At 39.8% G+C, this 19,794-nt stretch overlaps 1 protein-coding gene and 1 pseudogene across 1 annotated transcript in view; one reads left to right on the forward strand and one right to left on the reverse strand.

Annotated features, from left to right (window-relative positions):
- The window catches only part of LOC114628158 (zinc finger protein 81-like), a 113,798-nt gene that overhangs the window by 49,553 nt on the left and 44,451 nt on the right, over window positions 1–19,794 (forward strand). The window contains exon 6 of the mRNA XM_028776106.1: window positions 10,741–10,867. Within this exon, the coding sequence (XP_028631939.1) occupies window positions 10,741–10,867 (127 nt within the window). The remainder of the gene's footprint in view (window positions 1–10,740; window positions 10,868–19,794) is intronic.
- Window positions 6,303–7,272, reverse strand: LOC114628159 (annotated as a pseudogene).

Consider the following 19,794-nt stretch of genomic DNA (forward strand, 5'->3'; position numbering starts at 1 on the left):
GAAAGATCAGGAATTCAAGGCCCATCCCTAAACATAGTAAAAGCAATATACAGCAAACCAGTAGCCCACATCAAATTAAATGGAAAGAAACTTGAAGCCATCCCACTAAAATCAGGGACTAGATAAGGTTGCTCTCTCTCTCCTTACCTATTCAATATAGTACTGGAAGTCCTAGCCAGAGCAATTAGACAACAACAAGAAGTCAAAGGGATACAAATAGGAAAGGAAGAAGTCAAAATACCACTATTTGCAGACCAGTCTATTTCTAGTCACCTCCAGTAGAGAGGCCAATGCCTGGGTAAATAAATGATTCCATTTAAGGCTAGGGTGGGGAACCACTGAGTTTACTGATAGCATAAAGGAACATAGATAAGTAGTTACTTGGAACACAGTCAATTTACAGACAGCCATTCAAACTACACTTGTCTCTTCTTGATAGGAATGGCCAAGAAGAGCTATATGTTGGAACTTAGGAAGCAGAGACTTAAGACAGCCCTAGTGATCCCATGGGTGCCCAGTGATCCCATGGGTGCTTAAAATGCCTTTGAAATTGTTCAGCTACCCAGACCCTGGCACTTTTGCTTATGATAGGAATAGAAAACACTGACAATCTTGAAAATACCTTCAGGGTAATATCTTTCTCCTATTAAAACTGTTATTGTTACCAAATGATAGCTTGGTTCTACCTTTATTCTTTTTCAAACATGACTTTTTTTTTTTTAATTTTTTTTTCTCAAATCGTAATTCATTCACACAGGGGTTATAAACACAGAAAGGCAGGATGTAGGGAAGGGAATGACACTGGAGTGTGGGTGATCAGGGGGAATACAGATATCATCAGAACCGGGTATTGGCTGGGTGAAGGTTCAGGGGACAAGTCACTATGACTCTGCCTATGACTCACTTGTCCTTATCTAAGTTGGTATTGTCTGCCCAGGCTACCTATTTACAAGGTCTATGACTACTCAGGCTTGTAAATTTCCACAAAAGCTGCCTTTTGACATTAGCTTATAGCCATCTGTTTCAATGTTTCCCCACTGAGATCCAAGACTTGGTGTTAGTATACATGTATGACAGGCCTATTGCTGATTTGAGGCCTATGGCTAATTTTAGGCCTTCAGTGGGTAAGCAGAGCTGCCCCTGACATCTCCTCCCTTCTCTAAGTATAGAAGGGCTGTGGCAATTCTAAACTTGCGAAGGCGGGGATAGAGGCCTGACCTCCAGTATTTGAAGGGGACCTTGTAATGGCTCCAGTCCTCCTGTCATTGTCCAGTGTGGCATGAGGGCCATACCCATCCCGATGTCTTTTTCCTGGAGAGGGGATACTTTTGACGTCAACCCCTCTGTAGTCAGGCTTGTCCCTCAGGGAACCCAGATAGATATTTTTGTCTTTTATTTATATTCCCTTGCAGTGCTTAGCCTCGCAGCCTAAGCAAGAATTCAGATCGCCGACTTTTTGTTTTTTACAATTGGAAATTCAAAAAAGCTTCTAAGTCTTTAAATTCTGCTTCCCTTTTGATTATTTATTTCTTTTGTATTTTTACTATAAGCAGTCAAGAAAAACCATGAACACTTTAAATATTTCTTTTGCCAGATATCTTCTCAGAAATCATTAAGACATGAGAACAATTATTTTCTACTCTGCCAAAACAGATGGGCTTTTATCCATTTCTTAATACCTTGATCCCTATTTCTGTCTAACATCACCTCAGAGTTGCCTTCACTGCTCATATTGCTAGCAAAATACTGATCATGACCACAGTGATTTAGGATTTCCCTACAGCTTGTCTTTGGTCTGAGCACTTATAATATTAACCCCTATTTGTGTTTTTTAAAATTTTCTAACTTTTGTCTTTCTTTTATACATTATATCCTGTCTGTAGTTTACCCTCCTTCACTCCTCCTAGTCCTTCCTCCCACCTACTCTTTCTCCAGATCCACTCTCCCTCCATTTCCCTTAAAAAACAAAAACAAACAAACAAACAAACAAAACCAAAAGAACCGGCCTCATAGGAATCACCCAACAAGGTACAATAAGACTTGGCACAGTTCGAGGCCAGCCTGGTCTACAGAGTGAGTTCCAGGACAGCCAGGGCTACATAGAGAAACCCTGTTTCGAAAAACCAAAAAAAAAAAAAAAGACTTAGCACACATCCTCATATCAAGACTGGGCAAGACAACATAGTGGGAGGAAAAGGATCCCAAGCACAGACAAAAGAGTCAGAGATACCCTCACTTCCACTGTTGGGAGTCCCACAAGAACGCCAAGCTACATAAGGTATATGCAGAGAACTTTGTTCAGACCCATAAAGGCTCCATGTTTGGTTTGTTGCATTAATCTCTGTGTGCCCCTATGAGTCCTGTTTAGTTAGAGTCTGTGAACCGAGTTATCATGGTTCCTACAATCAATCTTAACTACCACTGTTCTGCGAGGTTTCCCTGGCTCTGCCTAGTGTTTAGCTGAGGATCTCTGCATCTTCTCCCATCAGTTGCTGGATGTCACCCCTCTAATGACAGTAGGGCTAGTCACTCATCTCTGAGTATAGAAGAATATCACTAGGAATCATTTCATTGACTTTTTTTTTTTAAGACCAGTAGTTTTGGTTTTACCATAGGTCTCTGGGCTATCTACTTTCTGGTTCTTGGTTACCCAAACAGTGTTGGGTATGGGTTCCATCTTGTAGAGTGGGCCTTAAGTCAAATCAGACAAAGTTACATGCCACCATTACCCCTGCACATCTTTCAGGGAAGACATATTATAGGTTTTGTGGTTGGGTTGATGGTCCAGTCCACTGCTAGGAGCCTTGCCTGGTTATATAAGATGGCCAGTTCAGTGTCTGTATCCCTCATTACTAGGAGACTTTGCTAGACTAGGTCACTCTTTTTTTGGGGGGGGAGGGAGCAGTATAGAAAATGTCTATTTGAATTTTAAAATGCACCTAATTTATTGCTCAGTAATATTCTACTTGATATTTTATATCACAAAATTATCCATTTTTGAAACATTTTCTATAAATAAAACTTTGGGATTTGGAAATAACTTAAACACCCAAAGAAAAATGTAATATGTGGCACAATAGAATGCTAATTATCATTCTGAAACAATAAATTAGGAATACATGGATTAGTGTGGCTAGTTTTGAACCATATGTAAAAATACAAGTTCCAGAATTATTCATCAAGAATGTTAAAATTCAATATGGAGTTTGCAGTTTTAGCAGTGTGGTGATTTCTAAGCTTAGCTAACTATCCCACTGGCAAAAGAAACAAAACATACTAGATATTTTTGCTGGGCAGTGGTGGTGCACGCCTTTAATCCCAGCACTTGGGAGGCAGAGACAGGCGGATTTCTGAGTTCGAGGCCAGCCTGGTCTGCAGAGTGAGTTCCAGGACAGCCAGGGCTACACAGAGACACACTGTCTTGAAAAACAAAAAACAAAAATAAAAAGGTATTTTTCAAAAGTGCCCAAGTTCAACTATGAGCTGAGAGGGCCATGGAGAAATGCCTGACTGCAAGTAAAGGCTGAAGCCCAGAGTTTCATGGAGCCATGAACTTGCCTCTGTTTGGGTTTATTTGCCTAACTTTGTGGATGTGAACTTACATGTTCACAGCTTGACAGGGAGGACGAGATGCCACAAATAAAGCTGAGGTCCATCATTTACTAACCGTAAGTCATTCCTGGATGTGACTTGCTCTTTCTAGCTCTCAATCCACTCCAATAATGCTTGTGTCTCACTTTTCACTAAAAAATAAGTTACTGCACTGGATTCACAGTAAGCTTCAAAGGTACTCATCACAATCCCTCCGACTATGTTCCTTTATTTCCAGTTATTTTAGATACTTAAATTCTGTGTTTTCATATAAATCTTACAATTAGCACAGCATTTTCTACTGGGGGGATGAGAAACTTAGATATTTTATTAGTGATTCATTGAATCTATTGACAGTGAATCAACTAAAGGGCAAATGTCATTTGAACAACACTGAAACGTGATATATTGATATCTATATCTATCTATCTATCTATCTATCTATCTATCTATCTATCTATCATCTATCTATCTATATCTCAATCTTGAAATGATGGTTTCTGTTAGGTAATGAGAGATAACCAGTCACACAGAAAGCAAAAGTATCCCAACAGAAACCCAGAGACAACCGGAAACAGACCCATACGGTTACAGGGAGGGAGACATAAAACAATTGGGTTTGGGAATTTTTTTTTTGTAAAGAAAGATGAACTAGTTTTCGTATAAATTACTTCTCTTATTGCTGTAATAAAATACCTAACAAAAGCAACTCATGGAAGGAAGGAACTATTTTGAGTTCATAACTTGAGTCAGTCCAACATTGTAGGTAAGGCTTGGTAACAGGAGCTGGACGTAACTGGTCATCTGCAGAATCTAGATAGTCCTATTTCTTTGGATGCTTCACTGGCTTCCCCTTTAGTCTTCCAGTGATAATGATAAGTGAAAACCCGCTTAACCAGGCCTGGTGACAAAAGCCTGTAATCTCAGCTACAGCCTAACAAAGAAACAGTCAGAAGTTCAGGGCATATCTGGTCAGCAGAATGAGTTCAAGGCCAGCTTGGGGAACATAGAGAGACCTTGTTTCAAAATAAAATGTGAAAGAGGGCTAGGAATATAACTCAGTGTGAGAGTGCTTGCATAACATTCACAAGGCCTCATGTCTAATCCCTACTATGAGCAACCAAGAAAATTTCACTTTTTTAAGTCAGTAAATCCAATATTTCTTCCTCCCCTCCCTTCCCCTCCCCTCCCCAACCCTCCCCTCCCCCCCCCTCCCTCCCTCCCTCCCTTTTTTTCCCTTCCTTTCTTTGTAATTTAGTTAGTTGACATGCCACTGACTTGTCCTGTTTGCAAATGAACATACCATCCCTTTTTTTGAATGACATTCCTTTGTCAGAATGAAACCATTGTTTTTTTTTAAAGATTTATTTATTTTTTATTTATATGAGTACACTGCAGCTGTCTTCAGATGCACACTAGAAGAGTGCATTGGATCCCATTATAAATGATTGTGAGGCACCATGTGGTTTCTGGGAATTGAACTCAGGGCCTCTGGAAGAGCAGTCAGTGCTCTTAACCACTGAGCTGTTTCTCCAACCCTATACCATCCCTTGTTTTAAATGTTAATTCTTTTGTAGTAGATAACCAATTTGAATAATTCTTCAGTATATTAAACTTCTTCAACTTTTCTTCTTCTTCTTCTTCTTCTTCTTCTTCTTCTTCTTCCTCCTCCTCCTCCTCCCTCCTCCTCTTCCTCCCCTTCCTCCTCCTCCTCCTCCTCCCTCCTCCTCCTCCTCCCCTTCCTCCTCCTTTTCCTCCTCCCTCCTCCTCCTCCTTCTTCCTCCTCCCTCCTCCTCTTCCTCCTCCTTCCTCTTCCTCCTCCTCTTCCTCCTCCTTCCTCCTCCCTCCTCCTCTTCCTCCTCCTTCCTCCTCCCTCTTCCTTTTCCTCCTCCTCCTCTTCCTCCTCCTCCTCCTCCTCCTCCTTCTTCTTTCTTCTTCTTTTTTTTTCTTTCTTCTTCGTCTCACCATGCAACTCAGGGTGGCTTTAAACTTGAGATTCTTTTAACTCAGTCTCCCAAATGTTGACATTACAGGCATGCACAATGATGCCCTGGTTAGTTTTTTTTTTTTTTTTTTTGAAATTTAAAGGAAAAATTTATTGAAGATCTGAAAAACAACTCCTACTTTTCCATAAAACTGTAGCTACACGATGCATTGCATCTATCATGTTAAAACGTGCATTAGACACAAATACAAAAACCATGAAGACAAGTCACCATTCTTTAACAGTTGAGCAAAGATAAAATGCCTAAGGAACAACATGGATGACTCGCAAAGGATGGGCTCTTTAAGCACCATTAAAAAAAAAAGCACAGATGGATGAGTGTTCAGTTACATACACTGAAGTGAACCTTTGGCACTAGGAATCAGAGCATTTTGTCATAGAGCATTAACACATATTATAAAAGTGCGTAGTGTCAAAGGAACAGAACCACCAGCATTCAAAAGCAGCTTTGTCAACTAGGCAAACACTCTACAGCATGTCTCTCTGTTGTCCATCACTGATACACTGGTAGAAACTTTGAAATGAAAAAAAGAAAGAAAAAAGGAGCGGTTACTCCTTTTATTTTCTCTGTTTAAAATCAAACAGAAAACAAACATCAACTCTGTTATACACTAACGGTCTTCAAAGTACATCATTTGTACAAGAGAAGGACTAAGAACCAAACTGTTTACAGAGATCCAAGAATGAGTGAGAGAGAGCACGCCCCTCACACGGCTTTCCGATGGTACTCGGAGGAGCCACTTCATAATCACTGAACAAAGTTGCAGAATTCTGTGCCAGGTACTTGAGGAAATCATGTAGATAGTTCAGTAATAAAGCGAGGCTTTTCTCATCTAGAGGTGTATAGGCCAACATCGCTCCAATTCGCACGAATAATCTCAGTAAATGTGGCGCTCCATACACCTGGGACATGGGTGCATCTGGATGATCGGCGAGAATTTCAGCATACTGTGGTCTCTCAAATTTGTAGAGTAGCTGAGTGACCAGCATTACATTGAAGTACTCCTTTATCCCTGCCACAACCTCATTAACAGCATACTCCTTATTATCTGTATTTCCTCGATACTTCTTATAATTTGCATAATCCTCCAAAATGGAATCCACATTCTTCTTGGCAGGACGATAAAAAAGCTGCTTTTGTCTGGTGATCAAGTCCCAGTCATCAACAAGCCATGGTTTCAGCTCTTCAGGAATCTTCACTTTAACTTCAACTCTGTGCATGAATGGAATGTTTCTTCATTTTCAACAGTAGGATCTACCGAGACTCTCTTCTTCCCAGGAGGCTGAGGTGTCTCACTGGTACTGCCACCATCTCCATTTCCAGATGTTTTCTGCTTGTTCTTTTTTCTTTTCACTTCAACATTTTTCTGTTGCAGACCAGATGCCTTCTTCCCTCGAGCAGCCCCTCTCATCTTGCCCTCTGCATATTGTTACTGTTTGGTCTTTTGACATTCTTGCTGTTTCTGCAGATTGGTGTCCATGTATTTGAGTACTCTGCTTTCTGGCACCCATTCATCCCAATTTTTATTCCAACCACTGTAATGGATAAAGTACTTCACTTGTTTGTCTTTTATGGCAACCTTTACACACTTTGCTTCATAAAGAAGCGGCCCATGAAAGCACAGCACTCGCTTGCCCTCCTGGAATTTAGGCTTCGGGTCCTGCTTGGGCACCATTTATAAGTGATTCGCCGCCTCCTCCTTCTCCCACCACCCCGGACTACCGCCTCCTACTCTCTACCCCACCCAATTTAGTGTCAGACAAGCTGTCGGGAACTTTTTTTTTAAGCATTATTTTTAGCAATTTTTTAGTCAAGGTCATTATGTTCTTCCAGTGCTGATACTTATTTCCTCCAGCAAAAATTGTTGAAAAGATTTTATTTTACCCATTAGATCATGTTAACACCTTTGTCGAATAACAGTTGGCCATACATATGTAGTTCTTTCTTGGTTTTATTGTGTATATTTATTGATACATCTGTTCTTAAACCAGTAGCATATTGTCTGAATTGCTGTTCTTTTATGGTAACTATTTTTTAAAAAATTGAAAATTGATTCTTTTCTCACATACTATATCTTGGTTATAATTTCCTGTCCTCTACTACTCCCAGTTACTCCCCACCTCCCCTCCCCTCCTGATCCACTCCCATTCTGTTTCTCATTAGAAAAGAACAGGCTTTTTAAGAGATAACAACCAAACATGATAAAATAAAATATAATAAAATCAAACAAAAACTTTTATATGAAGTTAGACACAGCAACCCCACATGAGGAAAAGAGTCCCAAGGGCAGGCAGAAGAGTCACATACCCACTTGTTCTCATAGTCAGGAGTTCTCTAAAAGCACTAAGCTAATAGCTATAATGAATATGCAGAGGACCTGGTATAGACCCATGCTAGCCCTGTGCTTTCTGCTTCAGTTTCTGTGAACTCACATGAACCTTGTTTAGTTGATTCAGAGGGCCGCCTTCTCCTGGTGTCCCCATCTCTTAAAGTTTTTGTGACTCAGCTCTTCTTCTGTGGGATTCCCTGATCACTGAGAGAAGGTATTTGATGGAGAACTCCAATGTTGACTCTTTATCCTCATACTGTCTGGCTGTTATTTTCTGTATCTGTTCCCATCTGGTGCTGGAGCAAGCCTCTCTGATGATGACTGATGACTCTCTGATGATGATCACTGATCTGTGAGTATAGCAGGGTATTATTAGGAATCATTTCATTGTTTTTTTTTTAAACCAATCATGTTGGTTTTGCCTCAGGTCTCTGGGTTCTGTTTTCTTTGGTTCTTGGTTATTCAAGTAGTATCACGTATAGGTTCCTTCTGATAGAGTAGGCCTTAAGTCAAATCAGATATTTGTTGACTATAACCACAGATTTGCCATCATTGCTGTAGCATATTTTTCAGACAGGACAGCTTGTAGGTCAAAGGTTTGGTGGCTGGGTTGGTGTCCATAATAGCCTACAGAATACCTTTCCCACCAAAGATACTAGAATGTAGAGGTGAAGGCTCTGTGTAGGCACCAACTCAACTTCTCCATGTTCAATGAATTGTGTGGATGTCCTCAGTAATAGGGCCCCACTGTCTGTTTGTGGAGAGTAATCCTTTTAGTCTTAGCATCAGCCTGGGTTGTTTGGGGAATTTTTATGAACTCCTTTGACCAGCAACTCAATGGATTGAAACCCAGTTCCTCCACTGGAAGACATGCCTGGCCACAAGAGATGGCCAGTTGAGATTCCATATCCCCTATTACTAAGAGTCTTCATTAGGATCATCATCATAGATTCCAGGAAGATTCCAGTGCACTAGGTTTTCATACCACCCCCTAAATGCCCCTCAATTCCAGCCATGTCTTCCCACATTCTCTCCCTCCATCTCACCTCTACTCCACCTAATTCCTCCTTTTCCTGTCCCCACCTGCCTCCAGTCCACCCATAAAAATCCATTGTATTTTTCCTTCACAGATCCTGCATCCCCCTAGACCCTTCCTCTTTACCTAACCTCTCTGAGTCTATGGATTGTAGCTTGGTTATCATTTACTTAACAGTTGATATCCCTTTATAAGTGAATACATGACATATTTACCTTTCTGAGTCTTGGTTACCTCAGGATGATTGTTTTAGTTACTTCTGTTTGCCTGCAAATCACATAATGTCATTTTTAACAGCTGAGTAATACTCCACTTTGTAAATGTGCCACATTTTATTCATCCATTCTTCTGTTGAGGGACATCTCTGTTTATTTTCAGTTTCTGGCTATTATGAATAAAGCCACAATGAACATGGCCAAGCAAGTGTCTTTGTTGTAGAATGGAGCATCCTTTGGGTATATGCTTAAGAATAGTAAAGCTGAATCTTGAGTAGATCAATTCCCAACTTTCTGAGGAACTTCTGTATTGATTTTCATAGTGATACAAGTTGTTCTTTTACTAGCAAGGAATAGTGTTCTCCTCGCTTTACATCCTTGCCAGCATGAGCTATCACTTATGTTATTTATCTTAGCTATTCTGGTAAGTGGACAATGGAATCTCAAAATAATTTTTACATTTCCCTAATGGCTAAGGATGTTGAACATTTTGTTAAATGTTTCTCTTTATCGGAACTCTTAACATTAGAGTGTATAAATCTTTATTTTTCTTGCTTTGACTATCTTAGGAGTTTTACATAACACTACACACTTTAAGATCCCTTAATTATTACTATGATATTGACAAATGATTGAACAATTAGGAATATCAGAAAATGATATAGAAAATTTCAACAATATGCACCCAACTTGATTTATATATTATAGAAGCCTACACCCATCAACAGCCTGATGCACATTCCCTTCAGGGAAATGTTGAACATAGTTCTAGATAGGCTATATATTGAAATTATACAGTGTATAGTTTCTAACCATTGTATAATCAAATTAGAAATAAAAAGCCATCAAGAGAAAAATAACTATATTTTTGAAGAGTAGATGAAAGCAATATGCAAAAATAATGGTAGCTATATGATATTTTAAAAATAGAGGGATGTTTCAGCAGTTATGGGAACTGGATGCTCTTTTAGAGGACCTGGGTTCAATTCCCAGCACCCAGAAGTTGTCTCAAATTATTTGTGTCTCCAGTTTCAGGGAATTCAGTACCGTCTTTTGGATTCCAAGGGCATTGCATGAACATGGTTTATGTGTACATGCTCATACACATAAAATAAAAAAAAATCTTAAAAAAAAAGCAAAAAATTAAAATCAAGGTCAAATGTTGTACAAAAGTATTTTTTAAAATGAAAGGCTATGTATCATACATCAAGAATAGTAGAAATTGGGGCTGGAGAGATGGTTCAGTGGTTAAGAGCACTGGCTGCACTTCCAGAGGAATCATGTTTGATTCCCAGCACCCACATGACAGCTCACTACTGTCTGTAACTGCAGTTCCAGGGGAATCTAACACCCTTATACAGACATGCAGGTGAACTGCCAATGCACATTAAACAAAAGAATAGCAGAAAATTATGATTCAATGATTCTGTTCTACATATTATATATGTGTATTTAATGTGCATACCATGTGGTATGTTACTACAAAACCATTTAAAACAACTTTCTGTCTTCTGATTATTTAGTGCTGATAACATTTTCTTAAACCAGTTTATGTTGTTACAGGTTCCAGTGTCATTTGAGGATGTGGCAGTAGATTTCAGTAGAGGGGAATGGCAACAATTGAACTCTTTTCAAAGATGCCTATACCAGGATGTAATGCTGGAGAACTACAGTCACCTGCTCTCAGTGGGTAAGCATAGATGTCCTATTGTGTCATGAGGAGCTTGCTGTAGATTAAATTGTCTCCAGAGAAAAGAAGAGGGGGAGGAAAGATGTAAGAGCCAGAGGTGGTAGCTTGCTACATGGAAGCAGTATTTTCTGGATATAGCCGGGAAATCGCACACATGAACTCATGGTGATTGTGACAGCATGCACAAGACCTTTGAAAGGTCAAGTCAGACAAAATCTCCACCTGGAGGATGGGGTCTTACTCTTAGCTAAGGATGTATTGGTAATTGATAGGTACTGAGAGAAAGAGAGTGAGTTTTGCTTTAGGATATGGTTCCTGGCAGGTAGACTAAATTTTAGTGGAAAGCAACACACCTTAGAGTATATGGGCAGCCCAAATTAAGCTGGATGGGTATTTTTCTATATTTTATTCTTTTTTTAGTTAACATACTTTTTTATAATTTATTATATTTATTTCTCACTTCTATCTTTTGTTTTCTTTTTTCTTTCTTTTTTCAAGACAGGGTTTCTCTGTGTGTTTTCTTTTTTTATTAATTGATCATCTTATTTATTTACATTTCAAGTGTTGTCCCCTTTCCCAGTCTCTCCTCTGCAAACCCCCAATCCCTTCCCCCTCCCCTTTGCCTCTAAAGTAGGTGCTTCCCCACCCACTCCCCCCTCACCTCTCTAGCATCCCTCTATGCTGGAGCATCAAGCCTCTATAGGACCAAGGGCCTCTCCTCCTATTGATGCCAGATAAGGCCATCCTCTGCTACATTTGTAGCAGGAGCCATGGATCTACCCACATGAACCTACCCATGTATACTCTTTGGTTGATGGTTTAGTCCCTGGGAGCTCTGAGGGATCCAGTTAGTTGATATTGTTGTTCTTCCTATGAGGTTCTTCCATTGGGGTCCCAACCTATGAGGTTCTTCCATTGGGGTCCCAGGCTCAGGCTGTGTCTGCATCTGTATTGGTCAGGTGCTGGCAGAGTCTCACAGGGGACAGCTATACCAGGGTCCTGTCAGCAAGCATTTCTTGGCACCAGAAATAGTGTCTGGGTTTGGTATCTGCAGGTGGAATGGATCACACAATGAAGCAGTCCCTGGATGGCCTTCCCTTCAGTCTCTGCTCAGTTTTTGTCCCTGCATTTTCTTTAGACAGGAACCATTTTGGGTTAAAATATTTGAGATGGGTGGGTAGCCCCATCCCTCAACTGGGGGCCATAATTATCTACTCAAGGTGGTCTCTTCAGGTTCTATTTCCCCTCTGTTGGCTATTTTGGCTAATGTCATCCCCATTGGATCCTAGAAGCCTCTCACATCCCTGGCATCTGGGACTTTGTAGTGGTATTCCCCCCATTCCCTACCCCAACTGCTACTTACTTCTGTTCATTCTCCTGGCCCTCAGGACTTCTTTCCTGTTTCTTCCCATACCTGATCCTGGTCCCCCTTTCCCCCTCCCCCTCATCTCTCCCTTCCAGGTTCTTCTCTCCCTCTACCTCCCATGATTATTTTGTTGCCCCTTCTAAGAAGGATTGAAGCATTCATACTTTAGTCTTATTGTTAAGCTTCATACGGTCTGTAAGTTGTATCCTGGGTATTCTGAGCTTTGGGGCTAATATCTACTTATCAGTGAGTACATACCATGTGTGTCCATTTGGGTCTGGGTTACCTCACTCAGGATGATATTTTCTAGTTCTGTCCACTTGTCTGCAAAATTCATGAAGTCATCATAGCTCCATGATGTAAATATACCACATTTTCTGTATCCATTCTTCTGTTGAGGGACATCTAGGTTGTTTCAAGCTTTTGGCTATTATAAATAAGGTTGCTATGAACGTAGTAGAACATGTGTCCTTTCTTAGATGCTGGAGCATCTTTTGGGTATATACCCAGTGGTGGTATATCTGCCTCTGAATATGTCAAACTCTGGCAGACCTCTAAGGAGACAGCTATGTCAGGCTCCTGTCAGCATGCACTTCCTGACATCCACATCAGCATCTACCTTTGGTGACTGCATATGGGATGTATACCCAGGTGGAATGGTCTCCAGACAGCCCCTCCTTCAGTTTCTGTCCCACACTTTGTCTCCATATTTGCTCCCTTGAGTATTTTGTTACTCCTTCTAAGAAAGACCTAAGTGCCCCCACTTGGTCTTCCTTCTTCATGAGCTTCATGTGGTCAGTGAGTTGAATCTTGGTTATTTCAAGCTTCTGGGCTAATATCCAATAATCAGTGAGTGAATGCCATGTGTGTTCTTTTGTGATTGGGTTACCTCACTCAGGATAATAATTTCTAGTTCTATCCATTTGCCTAAGAATTTCTTGAATTCATTGTTTTTAATAGCTGAGTAATACTCCATTGTATAAATGTATCACGTTTTTTGTATCCATTCCTCTGTTGAAGGACATCTGGATTCTTTCCAGCTTCTGGCTATTCTGATTATTGGATGCTTACAGCTAACCATTGAACTGATGATCAAGGGGTTCCCAATGGAGGAGTTAGAGTGAAGACTGAAGGAGCTGAAAGGGTTTTCGGCCCCATGAGGAGAGCAATAATACCAACCAACCAGAGCTCCTAGGGTCTAAACCACCAGCTTGGGAGCACGTAGGGAGGGACCCATGGCTCCAGCTGTATATGTAGGAGAAGATGGTCTTGTCGGGCATAGGTGGGAGAGGAGTTCCTTGGTCTCATGAAGGCTGGACGCTGAGTGTGGAGGAATCCGAGGGTGGGGAGGTGAGAGTGGAGGAACATCCTCATAGAAGCAGGAGGAGGGGGGATGGGATAGGGGGTTCCTGGGTGGGAGGGGGAATGGGGTAAGGGGATAACATCTGAAATGTATATAAAATATCCAATAAAAATTTCTTCCAACTTTCTTTACAAGTCAAGCACTAATCTTTAACTACCATTGTGCAGTTAGTTACTACATTGTTTCCAAGATGAGAACACACAGCATGCACCTGACCCATTAGGACTGGGCTGTGCTGTGCCCTAGGCCTCAATTTTTAATTGTTTAAGAATCATTACATCAAGGAACATCTAGTTTCACAGAATTCACCAGAGCAGAAGAAAGAAGAAAGTCAGATATAATAGAAAAATTATGCACACCAAGGCCAACTGAAAAGCAGTCATGCACAAATGAAATCTATACAGCCGTTGTCCAGGGCTAAGGTTAGGAAAAATGGGAACAACTGTGTTTTCACAAAGAGCTGCCACAGGCTACTGAGATGTCTCCATCCTGGCCTACTGCAGGCAGTCCCTTATTTCAGATGGTGAGTCCCCTGGAGGCATGTGTCTCCTGCCTCTCAGGGTCCCAGACACCATCCTTTTTACAAGGAGCTGCCACAGGCTTCTGAGATGCCACCATGCTGGCCTACTGCAGGCAGCTCCTGTCATTGTATGCTGTCCCCAGGAGTTGTACCAGCTTGCAGTCCCACCAACAATGGGGGCGTGTTCCTCTTTTTCCACACATCTTCATCAGCATCTGCTGTCACATGAGTTTTTGATCTTAGCCATTCTGATTGGTGTGAGGTGGAATCTCATGGTTGTTTTGATTTACATTTCTCTGGTGACTAAGGATGTTGAACATTTCTTTAGGTGCTTCTTGGCCATTAAAGATTCTTCAGTTGAGAATTCTTTGTTTGGCTCTGTACCCCATTTTTAATAGGGTTATTTGATTGTCTGGAGTCTAATTTCTTGAGTTCTTTGTATATTTCAGATTTTATTCCTTTATGAGATATAGGGTTGGTAAAGATCTTTTCCCAATCTGTAGGTTGCCATTTTGTCCTAATGACAGTGTCCTTTGCCTTACAGAAGCTTTGCAATTTTATGAGATCCCATTTGTCAATTGTTGATTTTTGAGCCTGAGCCATTTATGTTCTGTTCAGGAAAATTTCTCTCTGTGCCCATGTGTTCGAGACTCTTTTCCACTTTCTCTCCTGTGAGATTCAGTATATCTGGTTTTATGTGGAGGTTTGGTCCACTTGAACTTGAGCTTTGTAAAAGGGGATAAGTATGGATCAATTTGCATTCTTCTATGTGCTGACCTCCAGTTGAACCAGCACCATTCGTTGAAAATGCTGTCTTTTTTTCCACTAGATGGTTTTGGCTTCTTTGTCAAAGATCAAATGACCATAGGTGTGTGGGTTCATTTCTGGATCTTCAGTTCCATTTCATTGATCTTCCTGTCTGACTCTGTTACAATACCATGTGATTTTTTTTTTATCACTATTGGTCTGTAGTGCAGCTTGAGGTCAGAGATGGCGATTTCTCCAGAAGTTCTCTTATTGTTGAGAATAGTTTTGCTATCCTGGATTTTTGTTTTATTCCAGATGAATTTGAGAATTGCTCTATCTCTGTTAAGAATTGAGTTTGCATTTTGATGGGAATTACATTTAATCTATAGATTGCTTTTGGTAAGATGGCCATTTTTGTTATGTTAAACCTGCCAGTCCATGAACATGGGAGATCTTTCCATCCTCTGAGGTCTTCTTCAACTTCTTTCTTCATAGACTTGAAATTCTTATCATACAGATCTTCCACTTGCTTGGTTAAAGTCACACCAAGATATTTTATATTACTTATAACTATTGTGAAGGGTGTCATTTCCCTAATTTCTTTTGAATCCTGTTCATTTTTTTAAGTAGAGGAAGGCTACTGATTTGCTTGAGTTAATTTTATATCTAGCCACTTTGCTAAAGTTGTTTATCCACTGTAGATCTCTGATGGAATATTTGGAGTCACTTAGATATAGTATTATATCATCTGCAAATAGTGATATCTGGAATTATTTCCAATTTGTATTCCTTTGACCTACTTTTGTAGTCTAATTGCTTTGGCTAAAACTTTGAGTACTCTATTGGCTGTATAGGGAGAGAGTGGGCAGCCTTGTCTTGTCCCTGACTTTTTAGTGGGATTGCTTTGAGTTTCTCTCCATTTAGTTTGATGTTGACTACTGGATTGCTGTATATTGCTTTTACTGAATTTAAATATGGACCTTGAATTCCTGCTGTCTCCAAGACTTTTAACATGAAGGGGTGCTATATTTTGTTATAGACTTTTTTAGCATCTTATGAGATGACCATGTGATTTTTTTCTTTGAGTTTGTTTATATAGTAGATTACATTGATGGATTTCCATATATTGAACCATCCCTACATCCCTGGGAAGAAGCCTACTTGATCATGGTGAATGATCATTTTGATGTGTTCTTGGATTTGGTTTGCGAGAATTTTATTAAGTATCTTTGAATCGATAGTCATAAGAGAAATTGGTCTGAAGTTTTCTTTCTTGTTGTGTCTTTGTGGGGTTTGGGTATGAGCATAATTGTGGCTTCATAGAATGAATTGAGTAGTGTTCCTTCTGTTTTTATTTGGTGAAATAGTTTGAGGATTTTTGGTATTAGCTCTTCCTTGAAGGTCTGATAGAATTCTGCACTAAAACCATCTGGCCCTGCTTCCATTTCCTTAGGGGTTTTGGAACTGTTTGATGATTTATCTGATCCTGATTTAACTTTGGTACCTGGTATGTATCTAGAAAATCACTCATTTCGTCCAAATTTTCCAGTTTTGTTGAGTATAGGCTTTTATAGTAGGATCTGATGATTTTTTTAAATTTCCTCTGTTTCTGTTGTTATGTTACCCTTTTCATTTCTGATTTTATTAATTTGGATACTGCCCATTTACTTAGTCTGGCTAAAGGCTTATCTACCTGCTTGATTTTTCTCAAAAACTAGCTCCTAATTTTTTTGATTGTTTTTAGATAATTCTCTTTGTTTCTAATTGGTTGATTTCAACCCTGAGTTTGATTATTTCCTGCTGTCTACTCCTCTTAGGTGTGGTGTGTTTGCTTCTTTTTGTTCTAGAGCTCTCAGGTGTGCTGTTAAGTTGCTAGTGTAGGATCTCTCTAGTTTCTATATGAAAGCATTCAGTGCTATGAATTTCCCTCCTAGCATCACTTCCATTGTGTCCCATAAGTTTGGGTATGCTGTGCCTTCATTTTCTTTAAAATCTAGAACGTCTTTAATTTCTTTATTTCTTCCTTGACCAAGTTATCATTGAGTAGAACATTGTTCAGCTTCCATGTGTACGTGGGATTTCTATTGTTTTTGTTGTTATTGAAGACCATTCTGTGGTGATCTGGTAGAATGCATGGGATTAGTTCAATCTTCTTGTATCTGTTGAATATTGTTTTGCGTCCAATTATATCGGGAGGGGGTGGTCTTACCTGTGAGCCTGGCTGTGTGGAAATTCCTGGGAGTCAAGCTGTCTCTGGGTTGGGCAGCTTGGGAGGGAGGCTGGAGCTCACTATCTGCTCCCAGGCTACAGGAAGAAGATGTGTGTCCTGCAGGGCAGGAGGTCCTGGAATCTCTGGGCCCCATCAGGGAGGGGGTTGTCCCAGTTAGTCTAGGTATAGGGGGCAGGCAGCGGGTCTCACCTGTGAGCCTGGTTTTGTTGGAATTCCTGGGAATCAAGCTGTCTCTGGGTGTGGGTGGGGTGTGGAGGAATGGAGCACACAATCTGTTCCTGGGCGCAGTTGTGGACCTTTGATGGTAGTTTAAAAAGAAAAGAATACAAAATTGGGTGTATAGGGAAGGCAAGCTGTCAGGAGCCATGTAGGATAGGCTAAGGGTAGCAGATGGTCTTCCTGGAAGTGGCCCACAGTTTTTACATAGCTAAGGATGGGTGAGTTCTATGAGGCAAGGTTCTATAGAGACCTCATCCCAGGATTGCTTCTTGCAGCTGATATGTCTTTCCTATTATTATTAAACATATGTAACAATCACTAGGTATTAGCCCACCCTATTGGGCAGATTTTGGCAGATCAACAAAGATGTATTGCTTTGTAGTGATGCTATATAGACAAATAGATGATTTTTTTTAAAAGGTTCAGGGCAAACTTCTTTTATTTTGTTCCTTTTTAATTACAAAACTAACAGCTGTTAGAATTTTTTCTTAAATAGATGATTTAATTCTTAATAATGATCCTATATGAATTCCTAAATTATACTAGTAATTATTAAGCCCTTTATAATAGGGCTATTAAAACCCTCTCTGATATTAAAAATTGCAATGAGAACTTTGCCACTCTTCATGAGTCATTAGTTAATTGCTTCTGAGATAGAAAGCAGACATTTACAACTTAGAACACATTCCAAGAGATTGTAAAACAATTAACCAAAGGCCATAAAAGTGAACTAATGATTTATTGTAGGTGCAAGGACAGAAGATAAAATATTGACTGGGTTTATCTATACAAAACTTCAATGATAACTTAGTTATGGTCTTTAATCCTTGATGAACCTGTAGAGATAGTGAATGTCTAGTCTTAATGGATATATATGTAAACATTCTCTGTTTATGACTTGAATTTATGTTTGAACTTTTAGTGAACTTCTGTAAAAAAAAAAAAAGGATTCTTGGAACAACCATGCTGTCCATTTCCCTAGAAAAAGTTACAAAACACTAGGAATGATTACATTGCATGGCAGTATTACATCACAGCAGGAGGATAGATAGAGTAAGATTAGGAGGAGGAAGGAGGACAACTGATTAGATTAATTTAGAAATTAAGAAGGAACATAGAAATTAAGAGAGCATTGTGCAGAATGCAGAGAGAAAGAGGGACAAAGAAGAAGCAGAAAGAGCAGGCAGGCTTCTTGCGTTGGTCTTTTTTTTTTTTTTAAAAAAAAACAGCAAGGCAGGCTTAGTCTTGCTAAAGAGGACAAAGCTTTTTTTCTTACAGACTTGAGTTTAATTCATTTAGCAATAAAACGCGTAGATGCTTTTTCTTTCTATATGCAATAAATATCTTAGCACATTTTTCATCCAGAATTAGTGAGTTCTTTCTGCATTGGCTCTTGGGATTTTGCTACATATGCATATGTAAATATAGATGTGTGTGTGTGTATATGTGTGTGTGTGTGTATGTATGTAAGTATAAGTATGTAATTATAACATAAATGTGTAGATGGTCCCAATTGAAATACATGAAGATGTATGAATGTGTATGAGTGAATTTATATATGAATTTATTTGAGCTTATGCATATTGCTTGTGTAAAAGTTTTTACTTCTGTAAGTGACTCTCTTCTGGTTCAATAAAAGTTTATTACTCCAAACCTCCCTGACAAGGGAGGGAGGCAAGGCTTCTGGGCAAGCAAGAAAAAAGCCCTAGCAATTAATTCTTTACTTAAATTCCCACTGTTGCTAAACACCAGAGACTGTAGTTTCTGGCCTCAGAGGAACTCAAACAGCCAGGCTAGCTACTGCTGCAAAGTAATTTAGACTTAAGACAGCAACTCTAATATCTTGAAAGACCAAGTCTTGTCCCCTGCTGATCTCCGCCCCCACCTACCCCCCTCTCTCAGCTACCTTTAAGAGTGAACCAGAGACAGCCAGAGCTGTCCTCCTATAGTAAACAGAGGAATCTGGGAGAAGTTGGGGAGGGGGAGTGAATATAGTTAAAATATAGTTTGCTAAATTCTCAAAGACTTGATTTTTCTAAAAAAGAAAAATATTTAAAACTATTAAAAAAGAAAATATATATTAAAATCCTAACCCTCAGTGTCTCAGAATACAATATTTGGAAATAAATTCTTTTTGGAAGTAATCAAATTAGAATAGAGAAATTAAGGTGGGTTTTAATCTACTATAACATTTTTCTGTTATAACTGTTTAAAAATTAATTAATTTATACCCCAAACACTCCTACCCCTCTTGGTCCCTCCCTCACAGAGTCCTTCCCTCCATCCCTTCTCTCTTTCTCCTCTGTGAGGGTAGGGTCCCCTGGGCATTCCCCGACCCTGGCACGTCAAGTCTCTGTCTAATCTGCCATAAGTTGTCTTTGAATTATTTATTTGTTGTTATTGTGTGTGTGTGTGTGTGTGAGAGAGAGAGGGGAGGAGAGGGAGAGGGAGAGGGAGAGGGAGAGGGAGAGGGAGAGGGAGA

The sequence above is a fragment of the Grammomys surdaster genome, unplaced genomic scaffold (genome assembly GCF_004785775.1).
Source record: "Grammomys surdaster isolate TR1022 unplaced genomic scaffold, NIH_TR_1.0 265, whole genome shotgun sequence".
NCBI lineage: Eukaryota > Metazoa > Chordata > Mammalia > Rodentia > Muridae > Grammomys > Grammomys surdaster.